The sequence below is a fragment of the Synchiropus splendidus genome, chromosome 1 (genome assembly GCF_027744825.2).
Source record: "Synchiropus splendidus isolate RoL2022-P1 chromosome 1, RoL_Sspl_1.0, whole genome shotgun sequence".
Taxonomy (NCBI): Eukaryota; Metazoa; Chordata; class Actinopteri; order Syngnathiformes; family Callionymidae; genus Synchiropus; species Synchiropus splendidus.
The window spans coordinates 49,400,626-49,420,967 of record NC_071334.1 but is presented as its reverse complement, the minus strand read 5'-3'; the positions used below and the strand labels follow the sequence as shown (position 1 = coordinate 49,420,967).

Here is a 20,342-nt window from a genome sequence, read left to right as displayed (position 1 = left end):
ACATTTGGGACAGTGAGGGTTTTTTTTGGGGCTACTAGGCCGCTCTTTGTCACCAGATTACACTAAATTACCAACACGACCTTAATCTTGTGCCATCCTCAAAAGCTGCTTTGAGTCCTTGTTTACATGACCTGGATGGCAAAAACAAAATATCATGGATCATAATGCCACCATATGGGTTGTGTTTGACCTTCATTGTGGGACTGAGACAAATGCATCCCACACATGTTGCCACCCTGGTGGAGAGGAAAACACCCATGGTTCTGTTGAGGAATCAACCAGCTGCCTCCAGCCCTTCATGAGACTCAAGAACAGTCACTTGCAACAGATGAAGATATGCATCTTTTTTTTTTATCATAAAAACAGATTCACTCATGAACTAAAAATCATGTCAATAGTTTTGTAAATGCCACAAAACAAAATCTTTTGACAGAACTTTCAAAGACCAAACCAAGCTATAAAAGAAAATGTTTATTTCACTGGAGATCCTCACAGTCAGACAGTCTCATGTCCCGATAGTAGTACAATAGTGACAACAGAAAACTAAGACATCTGAAAGAAAATTAATCTGAGAACAGTATATATGCAGCATCCAGCCCAGTTATAAAACATGTCCTTGTTTTCGTATAATACAGTCAAAAATTAAAAATATATACACGGCCACTCTTCACTCATCGGCCTCTTCTTTCGCCTTCTTTTTTTTCTTCTTTTTCTTCTCTGTGGGCTGAAAAAAGGAGATCAAACTGTCAGCTGCATCTGCAGAGCAGACATTCAAATTACCATTCAGGGAAACTCACCTCTGCTGCAACTTCTACCTCTTCCTCCTCCTTCATCTCCACCTCCTCCTCTTCTGCCTTGACCTTCTTCTTCTTTTTCTTTTTCTTGGGAGTCTCTTCTGCCACTTCAGCTGCTGCTTCTTCTTCTTCTTCTTCTGCAGGACAACAAACACCTGAAGCACCAACCAACACAGCACTGCTTGCTGAATGTAGAACACAAACCGATCTTACCTTCAACAGCTACAACTTCTTTTTTGGCTTTCTTGGACTTGACCTTGGGTGTGACAGGCACTTCGGCATCTCCCTCCTCCACCTCTTCAAACTTCCTCTTCTTTGAGGTGGAGGGGATGGTAGAATCCCCGGATGGATCATAGATTTTCACTTCGCTGGTGGACGTGCGTGGATACCGTTAGCATGCAGCATCATCCTCAGGCACAACAAACTTGGAAAGACGGACTGACCTCTTGTGTTGGTACACGTCAGCTTTCGCCATGGCTTTGCCTGTTCCACTGATTCTTCTAATCTGGAAAAGCAAGATGGCAGTTAGACCATGCCGAACTGTAAAGCGACTGACACTCGCAATGCTAGTAAGCAGTTACCTTGGACATTAAACAAAACTCGGGTTGCACCGTGTTTTTTTTATGGCCGATACCAATTGTTTTGAAAGCCCAACAGGCTGATATCAAATTTTGCAGCCTTTCCTTCTCATTTTTTTTTAAAGATTAATTATACGAACCTACTAAATAACAATAACATTAATCGCAGTAAAGTCAAATCAAATAGACAATAAAAAGGCAAAGTGAAAAGCAGAAATGCCTGCTTTGTCATTGGGATGTAAACGTTTAAAGCGTAACATTTCTCATCATGTATAAATATCATCTTATTTAAAAAAAAAAAAAAAAAATCCATTCGACTGATGGCTGCAGCCCTGAACAAAACTTATTTAGCAAAAGAAGAACTGATCTAAAACTTACTCCTCGCTCCTCCAGCTGCCGAAGCCTGGCTTCCAGCTTGGCTCGGTTTTCAGCTCCCATTTCCGCATTGGTGTCCTCCCCCAGTGCATCATAGCGAATAGCCAGTGCAGCTTTAGCTGCCAACATCCTGGATATCTACGGGTGTTGAGACGTGCAACACTTGAATACACTGCAGACGAGCTAGTAAGTTTTCCCGACACCAGCGACCTCACCTTGCCCTTGTTCTTGGCGGTGGTCTGGCCGACCAAAGAAGCGTGGTAGATAAGGCCATACTTGGGCGTGTCTTTACGGGTCTTCAGGGCTCTGAACAGAGCCTTCTCTGCTCCAAGGATCTGGACCGTAGAGGCTGGATGCTTGGCCAGGTTCAAAAGGGAGCCTGGGCGCACAAACAGAGAGGTCAGCGGCGTCCGCGTCTGCTCGCACTCTCCTCGTGTGAATGACTGAGGCTCAGATGAGGTAGTGACTTGAAAACATCAGTTTCTCAGGATAGCGACACAAGTGTCGTGATCATCAACGCTCAACTCTTTACTTCTCCATTTCACTCTACTCTGACTTACCTGCATGCGAGATGAGACGGGCGCCAACCAGCTCACCCACCATCACCGTCAAATTGGGCGCAATCGCCATCATGCGGTTCTTCAGGTAGTCGTACAGCTGAGCGCGGTACTCAGAGATTTCAATCACCTGCGTAGAAGAGCAAGTCTCACTTGAGCTGATGAAGACCACCATCATTGCGTTGGTTTGCCGAGCGGAGCTGTTCAGAAGAGGTAGTGACTGAAAACCTACACGGATCATTTCAGGCTAATGACGACCAGTCAGTGTCATCACCACAGCGCGTCTGCTTCACCAAGAGTCTGCACCAAGCCAAGGAAACCAACCTGATCACAAAGGTGTCTGATGTTGCCAATGTCCTGCTCCGACACTTCAGTCCCCATGGAGATCTCTGCAGCCAGTTTCACCTCGGCTTCGATTTCCTCAGGTAGAAACTCTGACAGGTCAGACCCGGCCACGTTTGTTCTATCACCTGCAGGTCATACAGCCCCAATTAGTCGCAGCCACAACACTGAGGTGGAAGCAACAGACAAAAAGGTCACCTATTTTCCTAACTGTTTTGCAGTAAGCCAGGTTGTCTGTGACGATTTTTCCAAGTTCTGGAAAGTGCCAGCCGTACCACTCCCTGCAGCGCATGATGTAGTTGTTCAGCTCCTTGTCCAGGTCATCCAGAAGAGCTGCAAAATAAATACACAATTCTAAGTGGCATCATATGATTTTTTTTTAACAAGAATGACATTAAAGATATGAATAGCTTACAGATGGCTTGAACAATCATCGTGTCCACTTTGTCAGGGCTGAACTTCAGCTTGTACCGAGAGAGACTGCAGGTGGGGAAGAAGGCAACATGTTAGCGTCACCTAGTGGGATTAACCGGACACTGCAAGAGGAACAACAACTGCAGCCTCAGTGGTAGTGACGATGTTGGTTAAACTCTACAGGAGGATTTCAGACACCACAAGTGTAATCATTGGCAACTCAAGCATTATGAATTGAAAATATAGCGCAACAAACCTGTGGGCCAAACCCAGGGACATGGCACTGATCTCCCTGGGAGGAAGTCCAGTGATCAGTCCTTCCATCTGGCTTCGGATGCATCGCATCAGCTCAGCAACAGCCGGGCTGTGAACACAGCTCAACTCCAGCTTGTCCTTAAAAAAAAACAAAAACATTGATATTAGATTATTGTAACTCTTAACTCGAATTTCACGTGTGGAAGGGTTCATACTTTAATCACACCGCCAAGTTTGGCATCGCTGACAGCGAGCTGCTCGTGAGCTTCCTTGGCGACAATCTTCTTCAGCACCTTCTTTAAACTCTTCCCAATTTTGCCCTCGACAAGTGCAGTGGCAGCTGCCGGGAGAAGATGACCGTCATTGGTGGACCCAAACGTTCATAGTGGGATGGTGCTAGAGCACAAATGATGAAGGCTCCGCATGACAGCATGTAATACAGTGAAACTTTAGGTCTCAGTGGTAGTGACGATTTCTGCTAAATGCCTCATTGTGAATCAGACACAGAAATACATCATCGACCCCCGCGCACACACATTTAGAGGAGAATGTTATTCACATGTTACCTGCCAGAGCCTCTGTTGTGTCTTGAAACTTCTCAAAGTGCTTAAGCTTCAAACTGTCAAGCACAAACATTTCCGGGTTGAGATCAACTCACCAAATGATCATTCAATTTGAAATCAATATCTAAAACTCACATTTTATTGGCCTTCTCGGGAGTTTCAAACTCCTTAAACAGGCTGTCCACTTGCTCCAGCTTTGACTCATCTAAAACCTGAAAGACACATGAATACATTGATAAACGCCGTGGAGAAATGTCAGAGTGGTGACGGCAACTCGGACAGAACGCCACCACTTATTAGGACGAAGGAAACGTTCCTCGAGGTAAAGAAAAAAAAACGAGGCCGGCACACGTGGTTGCAAGGCCCGAAGGCGAGGCGGCTAACTTAGCATTGCTTTTTCAACAGTCCAGAGAGCTGCGTCTAATTCCGAGACACTTTACTGGGATGACTACATGAACATTCAGTAGTTTTTTTTAAACAAACCCACACGTCAAAGACTTCTGTGAAAGCTAGCTCGGTGGCTAACAAGCTATAGCAACACGCAACGTGGAAACAATACACAACAACAGGGACTTTATGACTTACTTTAAATATAGCATAACCAGCCGCGGTTTCAAATAGGACGAGCATTTTGGCAGCGGTGGCGACTGAGCTCCTGCACAACAAGACGATGCTACCACCGGAACATCAGACGCTCTTCCACCACGATGTCTCTGAATCGAACATGTGGCTTCTGAGGGCGGCGTTAAGATGCTGGGTTGCCAGGTTTGCCAAGCAGCCCACAAAACGTGAGTGAACCGTATCATGAGAGCTTGTAACTAATCTAGCAACATCGAACTAAAAACCAGAAAGTATAATAATTCAAGCATGACACACGTGTATCAGGGATATTCTCTTTTAATTCAGATATTTAGGGAAATACCGTTTCATTGAGTACTGCAGCTCTGCTTGACAATAGGGCTCAACTTCAATTTGAACAGTTTGATAATATAAAATAAAATCCCATCTGTTAAACGTTGATATTCTGATGCACAGCTTTATGCATCGGGATTTGACTGCATTTTCCCAATCTGGCAACCCGAATCAAGCGCTCTTCATATATCAAGTACTTTTTATATACGTATATTTATATCTTTTTTTTACCCCATGTTTTTTTAATTGCTAACCTTATTTCACTCGAAAAGTTGCTTTTTTCATTTCGTCTATTTTGTGTTTGGCTCATTTAACCGGGTCTACAGGAAGTGACGTCAAAACACCGGAAAAACAAGGCGAGCACATGTGAGAAAGCCTACATGTCGCAATAACTAAATATACTGGCTGTCGAGCTGCTGCTGTTCTGAGAAATCATGTCTGAACCGGCGCACTATCCTTCTCCGGACTTCGACCGTCCCCCGACGAACTCATTCACGCTGCCGTCTCGCAGCAGCTTCCACGCGAGCATGTGGAGTTGGACCGAGTCGCCCACGGAACCGAGCCGGGGCTCGTGCGCCCAACCGCCCTGGCACCAGAGTCCAGTTGCAACTTCTTACAACTACTACACGCACGGTCACCACAACGGTATTCTTTTTTTTATTACACCTGATTCACCGATGTTAGTCGTGGTGTGCGCTTACACTGTTGCCCTGTAGCTCAGACAGGTCATGGATGGCATCAAGCTGGACACAGAGGTGGATGGCAACATTACAACCCCTCAGGAAACCACGGGAAAACGGTGAGTCGTCACGTCAAGATCTACATTGTGTGCATTGTGGGTCTCATCCTACGTTTATTGTGATTATAGAACAAGAAAGAACCTGAATATTTGTTTTTCTGCGATACCTGTGACCGTGGATTCAAAAATAACGAGAAGTATGGCGAACACATGGCACAACACGTTCAGGTAAACGCTCTTAGACTGCAGTCCTTTTGAGATGTAAACTTGATTTGTTTTTCAAATTCTCTCAGTGCTCCGTCCCTGACTGCAGTTTTACAGCGCACGAAAAAATAGTCAGCATCCATTGGAAAAACGTAAGCATGTTTTTTTTTTTAGCTTTTTATTTCTTTATTAATTATTTCACGTTCCGTGCTGTAGAACCATGCGCCTGGAAAAAAGAGAATTAAACTGGACACACCAGAGGAGATTGCCAAGTGGCGGGAGGAAAGGCGAAGGTTGGTGTGTGTCAGAAACATCTGAGAGGTGAAAAGTGTTTTTTTTTTTTTACTGGTGTGTTTCTGTCCTTGAAGGAACTATCCCACCCTGCAGAACATTGAGAAAAAAATGAAGGTGATGGAGGAGCGGGAAGTGACGGGAGCAGTACTGGAAACGGCCCAGTTTGGGTATCCGTCTTCTTCATCACTAACACTTGTTGGCGGTAGAGTTTTCCTTCATGGTCACGATCTGACCTGTGCACAGGCGCATGAGGGGCAGGGGGCGAGGACAGCGATGGATGCATGGCCGAGGCAAAAGAGGGAGGCAGTATCCAGGAGCATCACACTGCAGCACGGCAGAGAGACCCCCCCAGCTCACCACACCCCGCTCAGATGGCGATCCATTAGGAGCGCTGGTCAGCAATGAACACGGTTAGTCAAGAGGCAAGATCCTGAAAAGACGGAGCAAATAATTCTGGTGTCAGTGTTTCAGGAAGACATTGTTCTTACTTAAGTATGATAGTGGTCAGTAGCAATGCAATGCAAGTTTTCATCGGGGTTAAATCAGATTTTGTTTGCTAATATAAGTAGACCATATTGGATACAATGATTTAAATTTATTTGTAATATTTTCCTCTGAAAATATGACTGTTTCCTATAGAATCAGACAAAGATGAGGCTGCTGCTGAGAGTAGGTCGTCTTCAGTCACAGTGCCTCCGAAACAGATGAGCTCAGCACTTGCGTGCCTGGTTGCCAGTTATGGTTCTGCCAGCGAGAGTGATGAAGAGCCTGGAGGTGGGAACTTTTACCTTTTTCACCAGTCTTTTCTTTTATTGTGAAATAAATCTGTAACTTGGTACTTTGCTGTTTAGCTTCCCCTCTTCTCAGGGCACAGGAGGCTGTGCAGGAAAACTTGGAAATACTGAGCATGTCTGCGCCAAAGGTTCCATGTGATGATGGGTCACACACTGGCTCAAAGCTTCAGTCACCTCATGCAAACAGGAGAGGGGGGCGAGGCAGAGGAGGGAGGGGTGGGATGAGAGGAAGAGGAGGACACCAAGCTACGCCACAGCAGCGTCGCCCCACGCTGCTTGAGATGGTAACGCAGAACCGAGTTTTCAATGGAATGAATTTGAGAGAGTCAGTCATGACACTTTTTTCTCTCTTTTAGTTGCTTGCCTCAGACATCCGGCACGAGAGGAACGTCCTTCTTCAATGTGTGCGATTTGTGGTGCAAAACAACTTCTTCAGGCATGAGAATGGAGCCCAGAGTGGAGAGGCAACCCGGGGTTGCTCTGATCCTCCGAGGGAAGGGACCAGGCAGAGGCGTGACGTGCCAAGTGATGTGTTGTTACCGCAGTGCTCTCCTGTCATTCCCGAAGCGCTTGCTACCATGGTGGGCCCATACCTCTCAGAGAACAGTCTGGACCTGAGTGAGCGCACGTGCCCGTCCACGGACCACGCAGCCGACGAGTTGAGATGGAGCTCAGAAGAAACAGGGCCCACAGCGGCTACGTATGACGATGAAATATGGGAGAGCCATTTGGTGACATGAGGGGTGGTGATATATTATGGCAATTCTTAGTTCACATAACATTCAGAAGATGAGGCTGATATTTTTATTTTCTTCTAATCATGTATTTTGGATGTTGATATTGTTTCTCACAATCAGTGTACAGAGGAGATAGTGTTTCTTGTCTTCTGAAATAAATGGTTTTGTCAGTAACAGCAAGTTGTGGACATTATTGCAGTGCAATGGCTGCATTCATGACCCTATTCTGTCAAGTATTTCACCTGTGTGGTTTATGGCATCAATGTTCACTGCTAACATCAAGGGAAAACAGGGAGAACAGTCTGTTTCTCTGGTCATTGGCGACCCTGGGCTACACTGATGTACTGTAATACTTGGGTCGAGACACGAAAACCTTCACTGTGCTAATAAGAGTCTGGACCTCAGGATGATGTATACGCTGATGCAAAATTGATGTGTCAATCAGAATCAGAAAAGCCTTAATAATCCAGAGGGGAATTTTGTTAGTAACTTAAAAATATAAAATAAGTAAATAAAATATGAAATACAAAATACTCTATTTAACCGAGGCAACGACTTGAGGCTCGAATTACTATGAGGTGGGGATTTCTCGCCATGCCTGGACGGGATCATGTGATCTTCATGTGATGACCCCTTGTCATGGAGAACTACTGTACAGGTAACTTGCGTAACTCCGGTTCTGTGAGTAGCATGAGAATGCTGTGAAGGGGAACCAAATCAAATACAGGACAGTATGTGTTGCCCGTCCATCTTTCCTTCAGTTGTCAGGCCACGTTACCTTCCATGCCTGTAATGTTTTAAGCAACATACGAAACGGATTCAGGAGGGTGAGCCTACGTGACTTTGTTTACTTTCTGGATTGAAAACACTTGAAAAGTTTTCCGAGCGTGAGGCCGATTATATACATGTCAGTTATTCCTGATAAAAATTGTAAAGACTTTTGCCGTATGAAAACAATTGAATTGTCTTTTGTTGGTAGGATTTCAGAATAGTATGTTTATGTGTAATGTGTTTATTTAATGTGTATATTATGCAACTTGCATTGAAATGTACCTCGAGTAGTTTGTTTTGAAGGTACGTTCACGCCGCCAGCGTCTTTATGGGAGCAACACGACAGAGTTAAATTATCAAACGATGATGACAAGGAAAAAAAAGTGAACCTCCCCGTCGGGGAATCGAACCCCGGTCTCCCGCGTGACAGGCGGGGATACTTACCACTATACTAACGAGGAGTAGTTCTGTTGACAAGCAATCCGGAAGCGGCTTTAACTCTTAACTCAAGAGGTATACGTTAACGTTTTGTGAGGTTATTGTTTAAATATCGTTCTCCGTGAAGCGCGCTACGTCATGAATGAAGGTTACTCCGAGGAAGTGGTAAGTCGGAGCTGGAAACGACTTCACAGTCGCGCTCAGTTTGTAACTCGACAACCCACCGGTTCAAATAGAATATAGTAGTCAATTTAAATTGTATAATTAAGTCCTGTATCATTGTTGCAACTAGTCAGCTTCCTGATAACGTTGAATCCAGCATAAAAAGCTGTGCATTGGCCGGGAATCGAACCCGGGCCTCCCGCGTGGCAGGCGAGAATTCTACCACTGAACCACCAATGCGACACGTTGTCGCGGGAAGTCATTACAGATACATTTGCTTACTTTCGGTCACCAAAGCTCAACAGTAACCAATAAACGCCAGGACTAACACTAACTTGATTTGCAAGCGCCAAAAGATGTCCCCAGTACAGAAGTAATGGTTCTTCGAAAACGTTCCTCCATAAATCCGACTGCACGATATGCAGGTCCTATGGTGCGGGGCAGAGACCCAGCGCCCTCTACTGACCAGCCACCACAGTCAGTGCCAGGGTCTCAAAAAGACTCGACTACTTTGGATCAAACGTTTGTCAGAGCCAGCGCTGGCCTCGATATGACGCCAGCGAGACCACACGTAGCTGAGGCAGTAAAACACCTGCAGTCGATTTTAAGCCATTTTATTGTCATCAAAGAAAACTCCATTAAAAAAAAACTCATTTCTCAACAACCCACCGATGATTTAGCACTTAAGGTGCTTGTATAAAATAAGAACATCAAAAATAGACAGGAGTCAGAACAGATCACATGACACACAGGAAGACATGTTTGTGCTTCACATTAATGCCAGCTCTCATCAGATCATGGTCAGTCAGAACAAACAGGATCGAGTCTCTCAATGACGGTTCCAAAGCCTGAGAACATTCACAACTCAGAGATCACGGTTCGATTTGCCTTAACGGCAAAATAAATATTGGTGATTGGTTGAATCACATTTCCACTAGGAGTAGATAAAACTGCTTTTGATTTCAAAGAAAACAGAAGTGTGACTGATGGATTAAAGCACTGCAAATAAGACAGACAAAAAAATAACAGCTCCAGAATGGTCTTCTGTGGCGCCAGACAAAAAAAATGAACCACGGTTTGATCAAGTCATTGCACAAAAGATGTGACACGCCTGGCACCTAGAGTCAGAGGTAGAGCTAGCTAAAGAGATCACAGGTGGCCTGTGGACGAAGAGGAATAAACAAGTGGATTGAAAGAAGGAAACAATTTAAATAAATATAGAAAATGGAGTACGATAAAAGGTTTTCAAGATACATAAGAAAATAATGAGATAAATATGATAAATTACATTAAAACCAGACTAAGTCGTTTTGCGATTTTTGTTGAAAAGAAAATGTACAGAGATTCTCTGGCGGTGGATAAATGAAACGCACCTGCTTCAGATTGTTTATAAAACTGCATAGACGACTTGGAGCCCTTTGATTCGACAACTTCATTAAAAGTATTGCTTCAACAAAACAAATTAAAAGTCCAGCTGTTGTGATTGAAATCTTCAACAGGAATCATTAAAAACGTAGTGGAGGGGAGGCGTGGCTGTGACGCCAGACCGGCGCTCACAGGTCAGTCTCACAGTCCTTCTTCCAGGAGAAGCCGTTCTCCTCGGAGTCGCGGTCGATCTTGATCTGAGGCAAACCTTTGGTGTACGAGCGTCGGTCCAGACTGGAGGGAGACAAACCAAGCCATTAGACGAGAGGATCTGACGTCATGGGACAACAAGAACATTTCAACCGCACAGGATTCTTCACCTTTGAAGCAGACACCCGTTTTTGAAGACACTGTTGCGTGAGTCATTACATCACAGCTAAGCTATCAAGTCAAAAATCGAGTCAGTCAGGTCATTCAAAGATGCACGAGTCCAACCACTAGGTTATCAGGGTCGGACAAGTCAAGCTACAACATCGGGATGGTCAATTCTGATGTCAGAATTGGCCAAGTCGCAGTGACCCGAAAAAGACAAGCTGCTATGGCAACCGAACGGAGCGAGTTGAACTAGAAACAACGTTGGGACTTTGTGAGAAATGCTCGGATGCATGACTTGTGCGAGTTGGGCCAGTGATGGCAGACAAGCTTCAACATCTCCAACTCAGAAATCCATAGAGTTGGCCCAGTATAAGGTCAATATTGTGCTGTTCTGGATCGTGCAAGTCGGGCCATCACGACGCCATCATGTAAGGCATGCTAGCATGACTGAGCCCAAAATGTTGCGTTGAGCTGTACAGCGGCAAAAAGTAACCGTTCCAGATCATGATGTTTTAACATCAAAGTCTTAATTGCATTGTGCAATGTCAGTCAAGCTCTCGAAACATCGGCATCACGAGAGTGAGGTGGTCTGGCTGTTGCCACTGTGCAGGTTGGATTTTATTCTGATATCTACTAGGCTACAACTCAAATGATCAAGTCGGAGTTGCTTGTGACCAACTACAACAACCGCTTTGACCAAACCATTGGAGTCATATTTGTGAGTACATTGTTAGTATTATGACGGCCTCATGCCGCCTCAGTTGAGTGTTAGGCCGGCACGGCACAAGTACGACCCGAGACCTTCGACATCAAGTGAATATCATAAAAGGCCTTCCTACTTGCTTCACCTGACACAGCTTCCTGACCACTCGAGCTGAGAATAAATGACTGGAGAGATGGTACTCACTTACTCAGCCACAGTGGAGGAGTTGAGGTACGGTTCAGCACGGCGAATACGGTTTAAGGGGAATCTCTGATTCATCTCCTGCAAAGACAGAAGCAGCAGGTCACATGACTTCCTCCACAGCAACAGGAACCCAAAAACGCAGCAGCAAAGCCAAACAAATCTTGGTTGTGGTGCAAACTACATCTCAGAACGATCAGGATGGATTTATTCCCTGTTGACCAATGAGTGCCCCCTGGAGGGCTTACAAGGTTCTAGCGTGGAAGCAAGCGGGGTGAGAAGGTTCGACTGGTACTCACTATCCAACATGGGCTCCTTCTCCATCATATCCATGGAGATTTTTATACTGGGAATGTTTTCGTGGTAGGGATAGTCGGACTGTGGGAGGAGGGAGGGACAACATGAATGGATCTACCAGACGACCACGAGACCGGACACCTCAAATGTCCACTTACAAAGTCAGCTTCGCTGTCGATGCTTCCCTTCTTCTTCTTGTTCTTCTTCTTCTCGTCCTCCTTCTTCTTCTTGTCCTTCTCTGGAATGACATCGTCCAGGTAGCTGAGGTCGTGCTGGGAGAAGACGTAGTCCATGGCCTTGCGGACGGCGACCAAAGCCAGAATCTGAGGGGGAGGAGTCATTTAGCTGTCAGTGCGCTGAAGAAATAACTGGCAAAGCGCAGACATGGCCTTAAGCTCACCATGACAGGGAAGATGATGGCCGCCACCGTGGACTTCAGGATCCAGAGCAGAGCCAGACACAGACCCTGGATGAAGGTGAAGAGATGAATGCGTCTCTGAGGGACATGACGCAGGTAGATGAGGTCCGGCTGGTGTTTAGCAGGCATCAGGAGGAGCTGCAGGCGATCCATGAACTAAAGGAAGGAAACCAGAAATTTATATTTCTTTATTTTTAACTGAAATGTTCCAGTAGACCACAACTCAACTCAACTGCAAGACATCTAATATTTCCCTGCCACAGCAAGCGGCTACGTCTCCCAACTGCACAGCATTCTATGATGTTGAATCCAACTGTTCCCCGCCCCCCCGACACCAGCTCTGTTCATCCCTCGCCAATGTAACTGACCGCAACTCACCTGGACGCCATTTAGCGATGCCACACCCATGTAGAGGAAGACACCATAGAGGACTGGCATGGGAATGAACTGAGAGAGAAAAGACATCCCAGTCAGAATTAAGCCACTTAAATAATCGATATTCTTACACAAAAGCAGGTTATTCATAGTGACCATTAAGAAAAAAATCTAATACTGGCCGATCCAAACGGAAAAATAATTCATTCGAAAAATAAATTCACCTAAAACCAGCGCGACAAACAAAACAGGAGCGCATTTCAGTCTGTCCACTAGATGGAGCCCTAACCGCAACAATCTCGATTTGGGAGTTAAGCTCCGCATGACGGTTCTTATTTCACCTCGCATTACTTTCACAGAGCGAGTAATCACTCTAATAGAGCTACAGAAGATTTGGGGATCTTTAAGAGCAGGTTTTATCCTGAAAGAAAAGGACAGTAATCCACATTTGCTCAAAATAATTGGGGGATTGTACCTTGAGGATGGGTGCCATGAAGACGGAGAGACCCGTCAGGATGAACACGAAGATGCCAGTGACTCTTTGTTCTCTGGGGGTTGGAGAAAAACATGTCAGACGCTCAACCTGTGATGGAAGTGATTCACTCGCTCATGGATGAGAGAAAGCTCAAGCTTTTGTTCTGGGATTATCCCAATTTCCTCCTGATGACGTCATCACAGCTCACCTGACACCCAGAAATTTTGGCTGCTCCCCTGGTGCGGATGTCTCTGTCTCCATTTTCAGAGAGTCGATGTGGGCGATGGAGATGACCGTGGCCGCCACATACCATGGGAGACCCATGAAGGAGCAGACCATCATCAGGATGGCCACCCAGAAGAGGTCCAGATGATACCCTGCACCTTTCTGGAGAGCAAGGGGGAAAAGAAGTCTTTTGCTCAATAGATGGCCCAATAGTGTACCTAACGTGGGTTAGAGGACGGACGTCTTCTCAATGTCTACGTCATGGTCTGCTGCCCACAACTGAAGAATATCCTCAGTGGGTATCTACACATGCTTAAATGGGCTGTCACTCCATTACAGACCAAGCGGCAGTATCACAAGGCTTTTTTACCGTATTTCTTTCATGTATTTATCTTATGCGAGAAGGAGAGAAATGGACAGACATCTTCAGTCATATGGACTCGGTATTGGGGTGAATAAAGCTGCGCCAAAAGATAAAGCAGTGCATTGTCTCTCAAAGATAAAAACTGAGTGATTGAGGAGATGCTCCGAGTAGAAGCAAGAGAAGACAGTCGAGGGGGGCTCAGGCATCTCGCCTTCACAGCCAAGAGAGCTCTGGAGGGATGATGCCTCTCCTCGACAACCTCCTACAGCTCTTCTGATGGATAACAGAGACAAGTGTGGGCTACTTTAATTCAGATTTTGACCCCATCACTTGGAGGCCTCACCAAAACTTCAACCCAATCCATTCAAAATGAGAGCCACTCCCACCTTCAGCTTGTGCTCCTTCCTGTTGACGATGACGGCTGTGATCTGTTGGTCCATGAAGATGAGAATGGTGACCAGCAGGGCGGGTAGGGCAGCCGCCAAGTAGACCCACCAGGGGTTCCCTCCGAAGGGAGGAACAAACCAGCCCCTGGACGGACTTGTCGGCTGAAAAAAACATTCCACACACCTCAAGACTCTTGAAAACATTTCTTTTGCATCGCTCACAGGTTCCAAACATTGGTGCAAATCCAGATTGATGCAACTTTCAAACAATAGGCTCTCTGTTCCAGCAGCTACAAAAGTTCCTGTGTCCTCTGTAATGAAAACATTTGGTGCAGGTAGCTGTTCCTCCCACCAGGAACACGGTTGAGGTTGCAGGAAATGTCTCACTTTACTGAGCTAACTACAAAAGCTGCATTATGACGGACGCACAGGTGCTGCCAGGCAGGAAATAACTATACACCTGGCTGATTTTGTGTAACTCTAGTTGTGAGAATACCTTGAATTCACTTGGCACAATGAGCTTCGGGGTGTCCACACCGACGAAGGCGTCCACACCACAGAAGAGCAAGATGGTCAGGATGATGGCAAAGTCACTGATGAGCTTCCTGACCTGCAGGATGTCGCAGGAAAGAGTGGATGTCAGCACAATCATTCCCATGCGGCAACAGGACCTTGACATGACAAACCACTCACCCGAGTGGGAAAGAAGCGGCTCGTCTTGAACTTCTTGAGAGCCATGGAGCAGGTGTAGGTCCCGAAGAAGAGGATGAAAGACATCAGGGTGATGTCAGGCACATAGCCGCAGGCCTCTCCCACCAGCTGACCGCCATACTTCTCGCACTGGTGCATGGTAAGGGACGACCAGGTCGCGTTCACCGGCTGACAAAGACAATGACCGTTACTCACGTCCTTGACAGAGAACATTGGAGAGCACCATCACGTACCAGATCGGTCGTGTTGGTCATGCCGGTGATGTCGAGCTGAGCTGAGGAGTTGCCTTTAAAGCAGAAACCATGATATCTCAATCAGTACTTGAAACTGAACATTAGCGCCCCTCCTGTGTGTGTGTGTGTGTGTGTGTGATGTACCTGGCAGGCAGCGGCAGTCGTACTGCGTGATCAGGTCCGGGTCCAGGTTAGCGTTGATGGGGTTGTGATGCGCCAGCTTGATCATCTTCTTGAACGCGTCGTAGATGAAGATGAAGCTGATGAGTGCAGAGAAACCTTCCTCGGTGAAGCGAGTGAAGTACTGCACCAGGAAGCTGGCGTCTGTGGCGACCAGCACCAGACAGAATAACCCCGACCACAGGCCGATCCACAGCCGGAACTCCAGGTAGTCGAAGTTGTTGTCTCTGTGGGTGAGTGGAAAGGCTGAGTTGACAGACTGCAGCGTCAAAACAGGCCTTTTGGTTTTTAAAATGTTATCCAAAGTTTATTAGTAAGAGACTCGTCATCCATGAGTCAAAAACTCACACACATACATAGTCAAATGGCAATGAGAATGGCAAGGTAACCATCTCTTGTTGACTCAAGAATAAAAGAGATGCATGTTCCTTTATCTGACTCAACGATTGTTCAACTCAGATCCGGATTTGATAGTTGGCAAAGTTCCTGTCACTTGGCAGAAAGTGATGTGTCACTTAACTACCGTCTCACCTCATCACTTCAAGACAATTCGACTCCTGCCACCCCCATCCATCCTCCAAGCAGTTCAGGCATGTTATAATTCTAAGCCTCAGGAAGCTCTCCGTGGGGGGTGAGCTTCTCGCCTCAGTCGACTCGCCGCTAGATGCTGGAAACTACGTGTACAACGCGACTCCACACAAACATGAATATAATATAAATGCCGGGCAGTAAAGGGTCTGATCGCTGTCATCACATTATTCAGAAACAACTTTGCAAACTGCAGCTGCAGGAGACTGGTGCTGGGGAATAGGAGTCATTGAGCAGCACAGAGGTCCGTAAGTCCGTCGTCAGTGAATACCTGAGGAGACGGCTCGTAGTGACAGAACTAAGGAGCTCAAGTCGATGATCGCAAATAGGTTCGGGCTCATGTTGCTACTTCCTTGAGACGTGTTTTGTCATGAGTCACAAACTGGCTATTTTGCGCAGAGCGCTACCAGCTGGACAGGACATCGCCTGATGCGCAGAGGTGCGAGGCTGCACGACAGGCCACCTGAGACAGAATCCGCTGTGCTGTCTGATGTTCACCAAGTTAAAAGCCCCTCAGTTTGATGAAACTCAAATGTGTTTTGACAAGTGAGCCATTTTACTGACTGACAAAAGCGACTGATGGCTGCAGAGAACAAGCTGAGACGACAACAGCTTTCGACTGGAACTGTGGAAACATCCGGAGGCCACGACCATCTTGGCTGACAGTGCAGAATTAAATGAGGGTAAATTATTAATAATGGAACGGTGTTTGTAATGTTAGAAGACGAGGAGGCAGATGAGGACGTAAACCATCAACCAGCCACTAAGTCCCGTTTACGTGGCGAGACAGAGGCATTTAATATCAAGAGGCCTGTTCATAATCATACTTCAAAACGAGGTACATACACAACCATAACATTATGACCATTTGATCTAATTGGTTCATGTTAAATTGATCCATACATGACTTAAACTGTTAAGGGGGATTGCTGCGGCCAGACGGTTCAGACATGTGGAGAGAGTGCGTTGACAGTTGTTGCAGATGAGAGAGGTTCATAAGGCTATGAAGTCATGAGACTGGAGGACAAGTGAAGGACATCCTGTGCTGATCTCATGAGATACAACCAATTAAATATATATACTTGTTTACCTCCAACTTGCACAATATATATCCAACATTGACCAAGACAACAAGAAATGTTCCTTTGACAAAACAAAAATGGGAATCACCACAGAAGGATTTGAGAAAACTGGGACCATAAATAATGCAACATGGAGTGTGAGTCGCTCAGACGCTTGATAATCTTGTGGCGTGAAACATTAATGTGGAGCATTAACTTATGTTTTTACCGGGTACCACACTTGTTGTAGCTATTGTGTGGAACAAATTGATGGCTGCATATTGTATTAACAAAACTTCTGCTTTCAAGTGCATAAAATATAATGTAATCACCATTGCATGTAATAAAAATCTATACACTGTATGTACACATGTATACAATGCAGCAGTAAAATGAATTTTTAACTGACATTTAAAGAAGAGCTACCAATACCAAAAAAGTGTTTTCAACTTTCCACTTTAGTCCACTTTAGTCAAAATCGGTCAAAATAAAGCTCTAGATCCATATTTTGATATGCGCCGTTTACCGATACAATCCATGAAACCATTAAAGAAAAGCTAATTAAAGCTAACAAAGGGATGCAAAGACTTCCCATCTATAGTTGGTAGTTTATTGACAATACTATCCTGCCGTGTCATTCAAGTTTAATAAAAATCTGGTTCAAATGTGCATAATAGCCACAGACTGGAGTGATTTCATTAGTAAATGTTTCTTAATTCTCTAGTTTATCTAATCAGCTACGGGCAGGGAGTGCTGTCATCTCACTTCATTCCTAGATTTACAGACGGCACTTCACTCTGCTCAGAGTCCAAATTCGACAGCTACAACCCTGAATGTGTCGTGAGCTCCGACTGGACGTTGAGGGGGGCCGGACTCCGACCAACAACTGTTAAGATTAAGCAGTCAAAGATGACTCACTTGCTGAAGTTGAAGAGGAGCCTTTCAAAGACCAGAACCGGCCCGGTGCTGCTGAGTATTGTGAGGGGCTGACCCGCCAGCAGACAGAAGACCGCTCCCGTCAGCGCCGTGCCCAGGAAACTTTCCAAAACCCCCTGAGAGGCAGAGGAACAGAAGTACAGTTAAGTTAGTCAGCAAGAGAGAATCACGCAGATAAGACTGTGACTGAAGATGATTAAGATTCTCCAGCTGAAGACTGATGAAAACTGTTACCACCACTCATGATGGTGGCACCTTTACAAGTCTTTCAGGGGTTCAAGTACAATATCTGCAGCAGTCACACCAGACTACTACTTCTAGCTCAACAAGCTCAGGCAGCAACGACACTAGCTGAAGTGGTAATTCAAAGTGGTAGTTGTGGAATCAACAGTGGTGGTAGTAGTCGTATTGGCTATTGTTACCCACTGACTCCATCACCACAGTTTTGCTATTACTACCTTTAATTACTCCCAATGATAGTACCGCTGCAGCATCATCTCATGCTACTATTACCAATACTGCTTCTGCAACAACCATGTGTAATATCAAAGCCAGTGCAAATACAAATATTTATATTCCTTATAATACATTACTACTGACAATTCTGACACTGTTGCTAGTTGTAGTACATCCACGATTACTGCCAAGTCAAGTTCCGAGAACTATTGCGTCATTACTACCTATACTTGCAAACAATACACTTGCACAACTGCCACCACTACTACTTCTATAACAGGAACTGTCCTGACAGCAGAAACCTGAGAGTTGTCTCTTCACATACATGTGAAAGTGAGTATCACACACGTTTTGTTTCACTTTTTTTTTTTTTTTTTTTTTTACCAATAGTTCCTCCTTCCAACTCCATTGCAGGAATTGTGTTGACTCAGCCTGAAGCTTTGTTTCCTTCACACACAGCTACAGAACCAGCCCATCCAGTAAGGCACGTCAGACCAACGCTCAAGTCACCTGTTGAATCCAGGTGTATTTCTAGCCAAACCTCATGACAACAACAGAGTTGTTGGGGGTCACGTGAGGCCGGGGAGATTCCCTCTCAGAGTTGGAAAAGATTGAGGAAGTGGAGTGCGGGGGGTCCTGTGCAGGGACAGAGCCACTTTGCTGCAGTAATCTGGATCTGAGGTCATTTCCGGCCCAGGTAAATCCCTGAGGCAGGAGCGGCTCCGGTTGACTGTGCAGCTCGTCATTTAATGGAAGCCTTCATCAGAGACTCGGTAGCTTCAGACATTTATAGCCCAGAGTGACTATTCTGGTGAGGCTGCAGAAATAACTGATGCTTAGCACCACGAATCAGACAGGAGGAGGTGATGTAATCTAATCACCATGGTCCATCATGATCAGCACAGGCGGACACTTGCGCTTCCTTATTTCCAATTATATTTTACCAGGATTTCTTAAATTGGTGAAAAAAAAGGGTGTGGCTAACTAATCATTTAAAAGAAACATTGATGGCAATTAAAATAAAAGTCTACCATAAAGGCCAAATTCCAAAATAATTTTAATTTGTGGCAGTAAAAGACAACTCTTGGATTCAATTTAATGTCAATGTCTTTGTTCGTATTTAAAGCTAAACAAAGAGAAATACATTAAATATGCGCACTCCCTTGCAGCTTAGTGATTGTGTCAATGTTGAGGAAGACGAGAATTTAGAAACTATTGAGCTCATTGGGGAAACAAGTTCACAACCTACTTGAAGAGAAGAGTTTCTCAACTCTTTCCCACAGTCTAGATTCAAGTGGCCAACAGATGGTGGCCAATAAAGTTTAGAATATCCATATAAAACTGAGGCGGCAACAACAAAATAGCTGATAATCATAGATAGTTCCGGCTGTACATCTTCTTGAATAAGCTATACCTCCTCATACAAGGTTTTTCTTTTTCTTTGACCTGAAACCAACTTTGACTCGGTCGAACAAGTGTGCTCAAGCCTCTGTCACCCACATGTGGGAAAGCTATGCGAGCTGGAAAACGGAAAGACCCCCAGCTGCAGAGCACATGAAGGACGTGCACCTCGACACATCTGCTCATTCATCGGCTGGAAGGAGGTGAATGACGACCAGAGGGGACGTGGCGTGACATCTGAGCTAAAGTGAGGCAAATTTACTTTGAATTTGAGTAAAGCGAGAGAAAAGTAACTATTGACAGTTTTACTCAATGAAGGTAAATATCTTTAGCAATCGCTGACTCATGGGGTTCGTCTGGAACCTTGTACATTGATGACAGCTTCTGTGTCCACATGAGAAAATATTCAGATGAAACTTCCGTTCCAGAAAGAATATTGTCTAAAAATGCTGAATGGATAGCTGTAGTGGCTGGAAAAACAACTTTTTAAAAGGGAAACAGTTTGCGAATAAGCATCAGGGAACTGAGAATTAAGATCTTTGTAAATAAAAACAATAATAACATTATTTCTTAATTTACGATTTTTACGTTAACTTGGCTCATTTAGCTTTCACTACAAGATGAAACACTAAATATGTATTCAACGAAAAGAATTCATGCAAG

At 45.1% G+C, this 20,342-nt stretch overlaps 3 protein-coding genes and 3 non-coding genes across 12 annotated transcripts in view; 1 reads left to right on the top strand and 5 right to left on the bottom strand.

The window, feature by feature from the left end:
• Positions 1-458: 458 nt before the first annotated feature.
• nop58 (NOP58 ribonucleoprotein homolog (yeast)) lies at positions 459-4,611 on the bottom strand. Of its 2 annotated transcripts, none has more exons than XM_053883586.1 (15): positions 4,464-4,611; positions 4,014-4,090; positions 3,882-3,934; positions 3,531-3,655; positions 3,317-3,453; positions 3,062-3,126; positions 2,845-2,979; positions 2,629-2,774; positions 2,308-2,434; positions 1,963-2,126; positions 1,751-1,885; positions 1,238-1,299; positions 1,008-1,162; positions 798-931; positions 459-724 (listed from the first exon to the last, which is right to left on the bottom strand). In XM_053883586.1, exons 1-15 carry the CDS (start codon positions 4,506-4,508, stop codon positions 668-670), a joined length of 1,617 nt encoding a protein of 538 aa, XP_053739561.1. In that variant the 5' UTR covers positions 4,509-4,611; the 3' UTR covers positions 459-667. The 2 variants fall into 2 exon arrangements, with proteins under 2 accessions (XP_053739561.1, XP_053739568.1); XM_053883593.1 differs by having other exon boundaries at positions 798-928.
• On the bottom strand, positions 2,502-2,586 carry LOC128753004 (small nucleolar RNA SNORD11B). The gene has a single exon (XR_008413755.1). It is a non-coding gene; the product is annotated as a small nucleolar RNA SNORD11B (small nucleolar RNA).
• Positions 4,612-5,145: 534 nt separating the features above from the next.
• nufip1 (nuclear FMR1 interacting protein 1) lies at positions 5,146-7,720 on the top strand. Its single transcript, XM_053847962.1, has 10 exons — positions 5,146-5,435; positions 5,507-5,589; positions 5,659-5,757; positions 5,823-5,885; positions 5,950-6,026; positions 6,102-6,194; positions 6,271-6,437; positions 6,667-6,801; positions 6,879-7,105; positions 7,178-7,720. The coding sequence occupies exons 1-10, from the start codon at positions 5,225-5,227 to the stop codon at positions 7,559-7,561; spliced, it is 1,539 nt and encodes a 512-aa protein (XP_053703937.1). The 5' UTR covers positions 5,146-5,224; the 3' UTR covers positions 7,562-7,720.
• A 998-nt stretch (positions 7,721-8,718) lies between these two features.
• trnad-guc (transfer RNA aspartic acid (anticodon GUC)) lies at positions 8,719-8,790 on the bottom strand. Its single transcript has one exon. It is a non-coding gene; the product is annotated as a tRNA-Asp (tRNA).
• Positions 8,791-9,098: 308 nt separating this feature from the next.
• On the bottom strand, positions 9,099-9,169 carry trnag-gcc (transfer RNA glycine (anticodon GCC)). Its single transcript has one exon. It is a non-coding gene; the product is annotated as a tRNA-Gly (tRNA).
• Positions 9,170-9,533: 364 nt separating this feature from the next.
• The window catches only part of LOC128755731 (electrogenic sodium bicarbonate cotransporter 1-like), a 34,030-nt gene continuing 23,221 nt past the window's right edge, over positions 9,534-20,342 (bottom strand). For 2 of the 6 annotated variants that reach the window (XM_053859691.1, XM_053859724.1), the window contains 14 exons: positions 17,805-17,938; positions 15,202-15,464; positions 15,058-15,110; positions 14,807-14,992; positions 14,610-14,723; positions 14,114-14,275; positions 13,347-13,525; positions 13,139-13,211; positions 12,667-12,735; positions 12,271-12,444; positions 12,029-12,193; positions 11,873-11,951; positions 11,577-11,654; positions 9,534-10,588 (listed from right to left, as the gene is read on the bottom strand). In XM_053859691.1, the coding sequence (XP_053715666.1) occupies positions 11,611-11,654; positions 11,873-11,951; positions 12,029-12,193; positions 12,271-12,444; positions 12,667-12,735; positions 13,139-13,211; positions 13,347-13,525; positions 14,114-14,275; positions 14,610-14,723; positions 14,807-14,992; positions 15,058-15,110; positions 15,202-15,464; positions 17,805-17,938 (1,695 nt within the window). In that variant the 3' untranslated portion in view covers positions 9,534-10,588; positions 11,577-11,610. The remainder of the gene's footprint in view (positions 10,589-11,576; positions 11,655-11,872; positions 11,952-12,028; positions 12,194-12,270; positions 12,445-12,666; positions 12,736-13,138; positions 13,212-13,346; positions 13,526-14,113; positions 14,276-14,609; positions 14,724-14,806; positions 14,993-15,057; positions 15,111-15,201; positions 15,465-17,804; positions 17,939-20,342) is intronic. The other 4 variants (XM_053859682.1, XM_053859707.1, XM_053859699.1 and 1 more) reach the window with 3 other exon arrangements.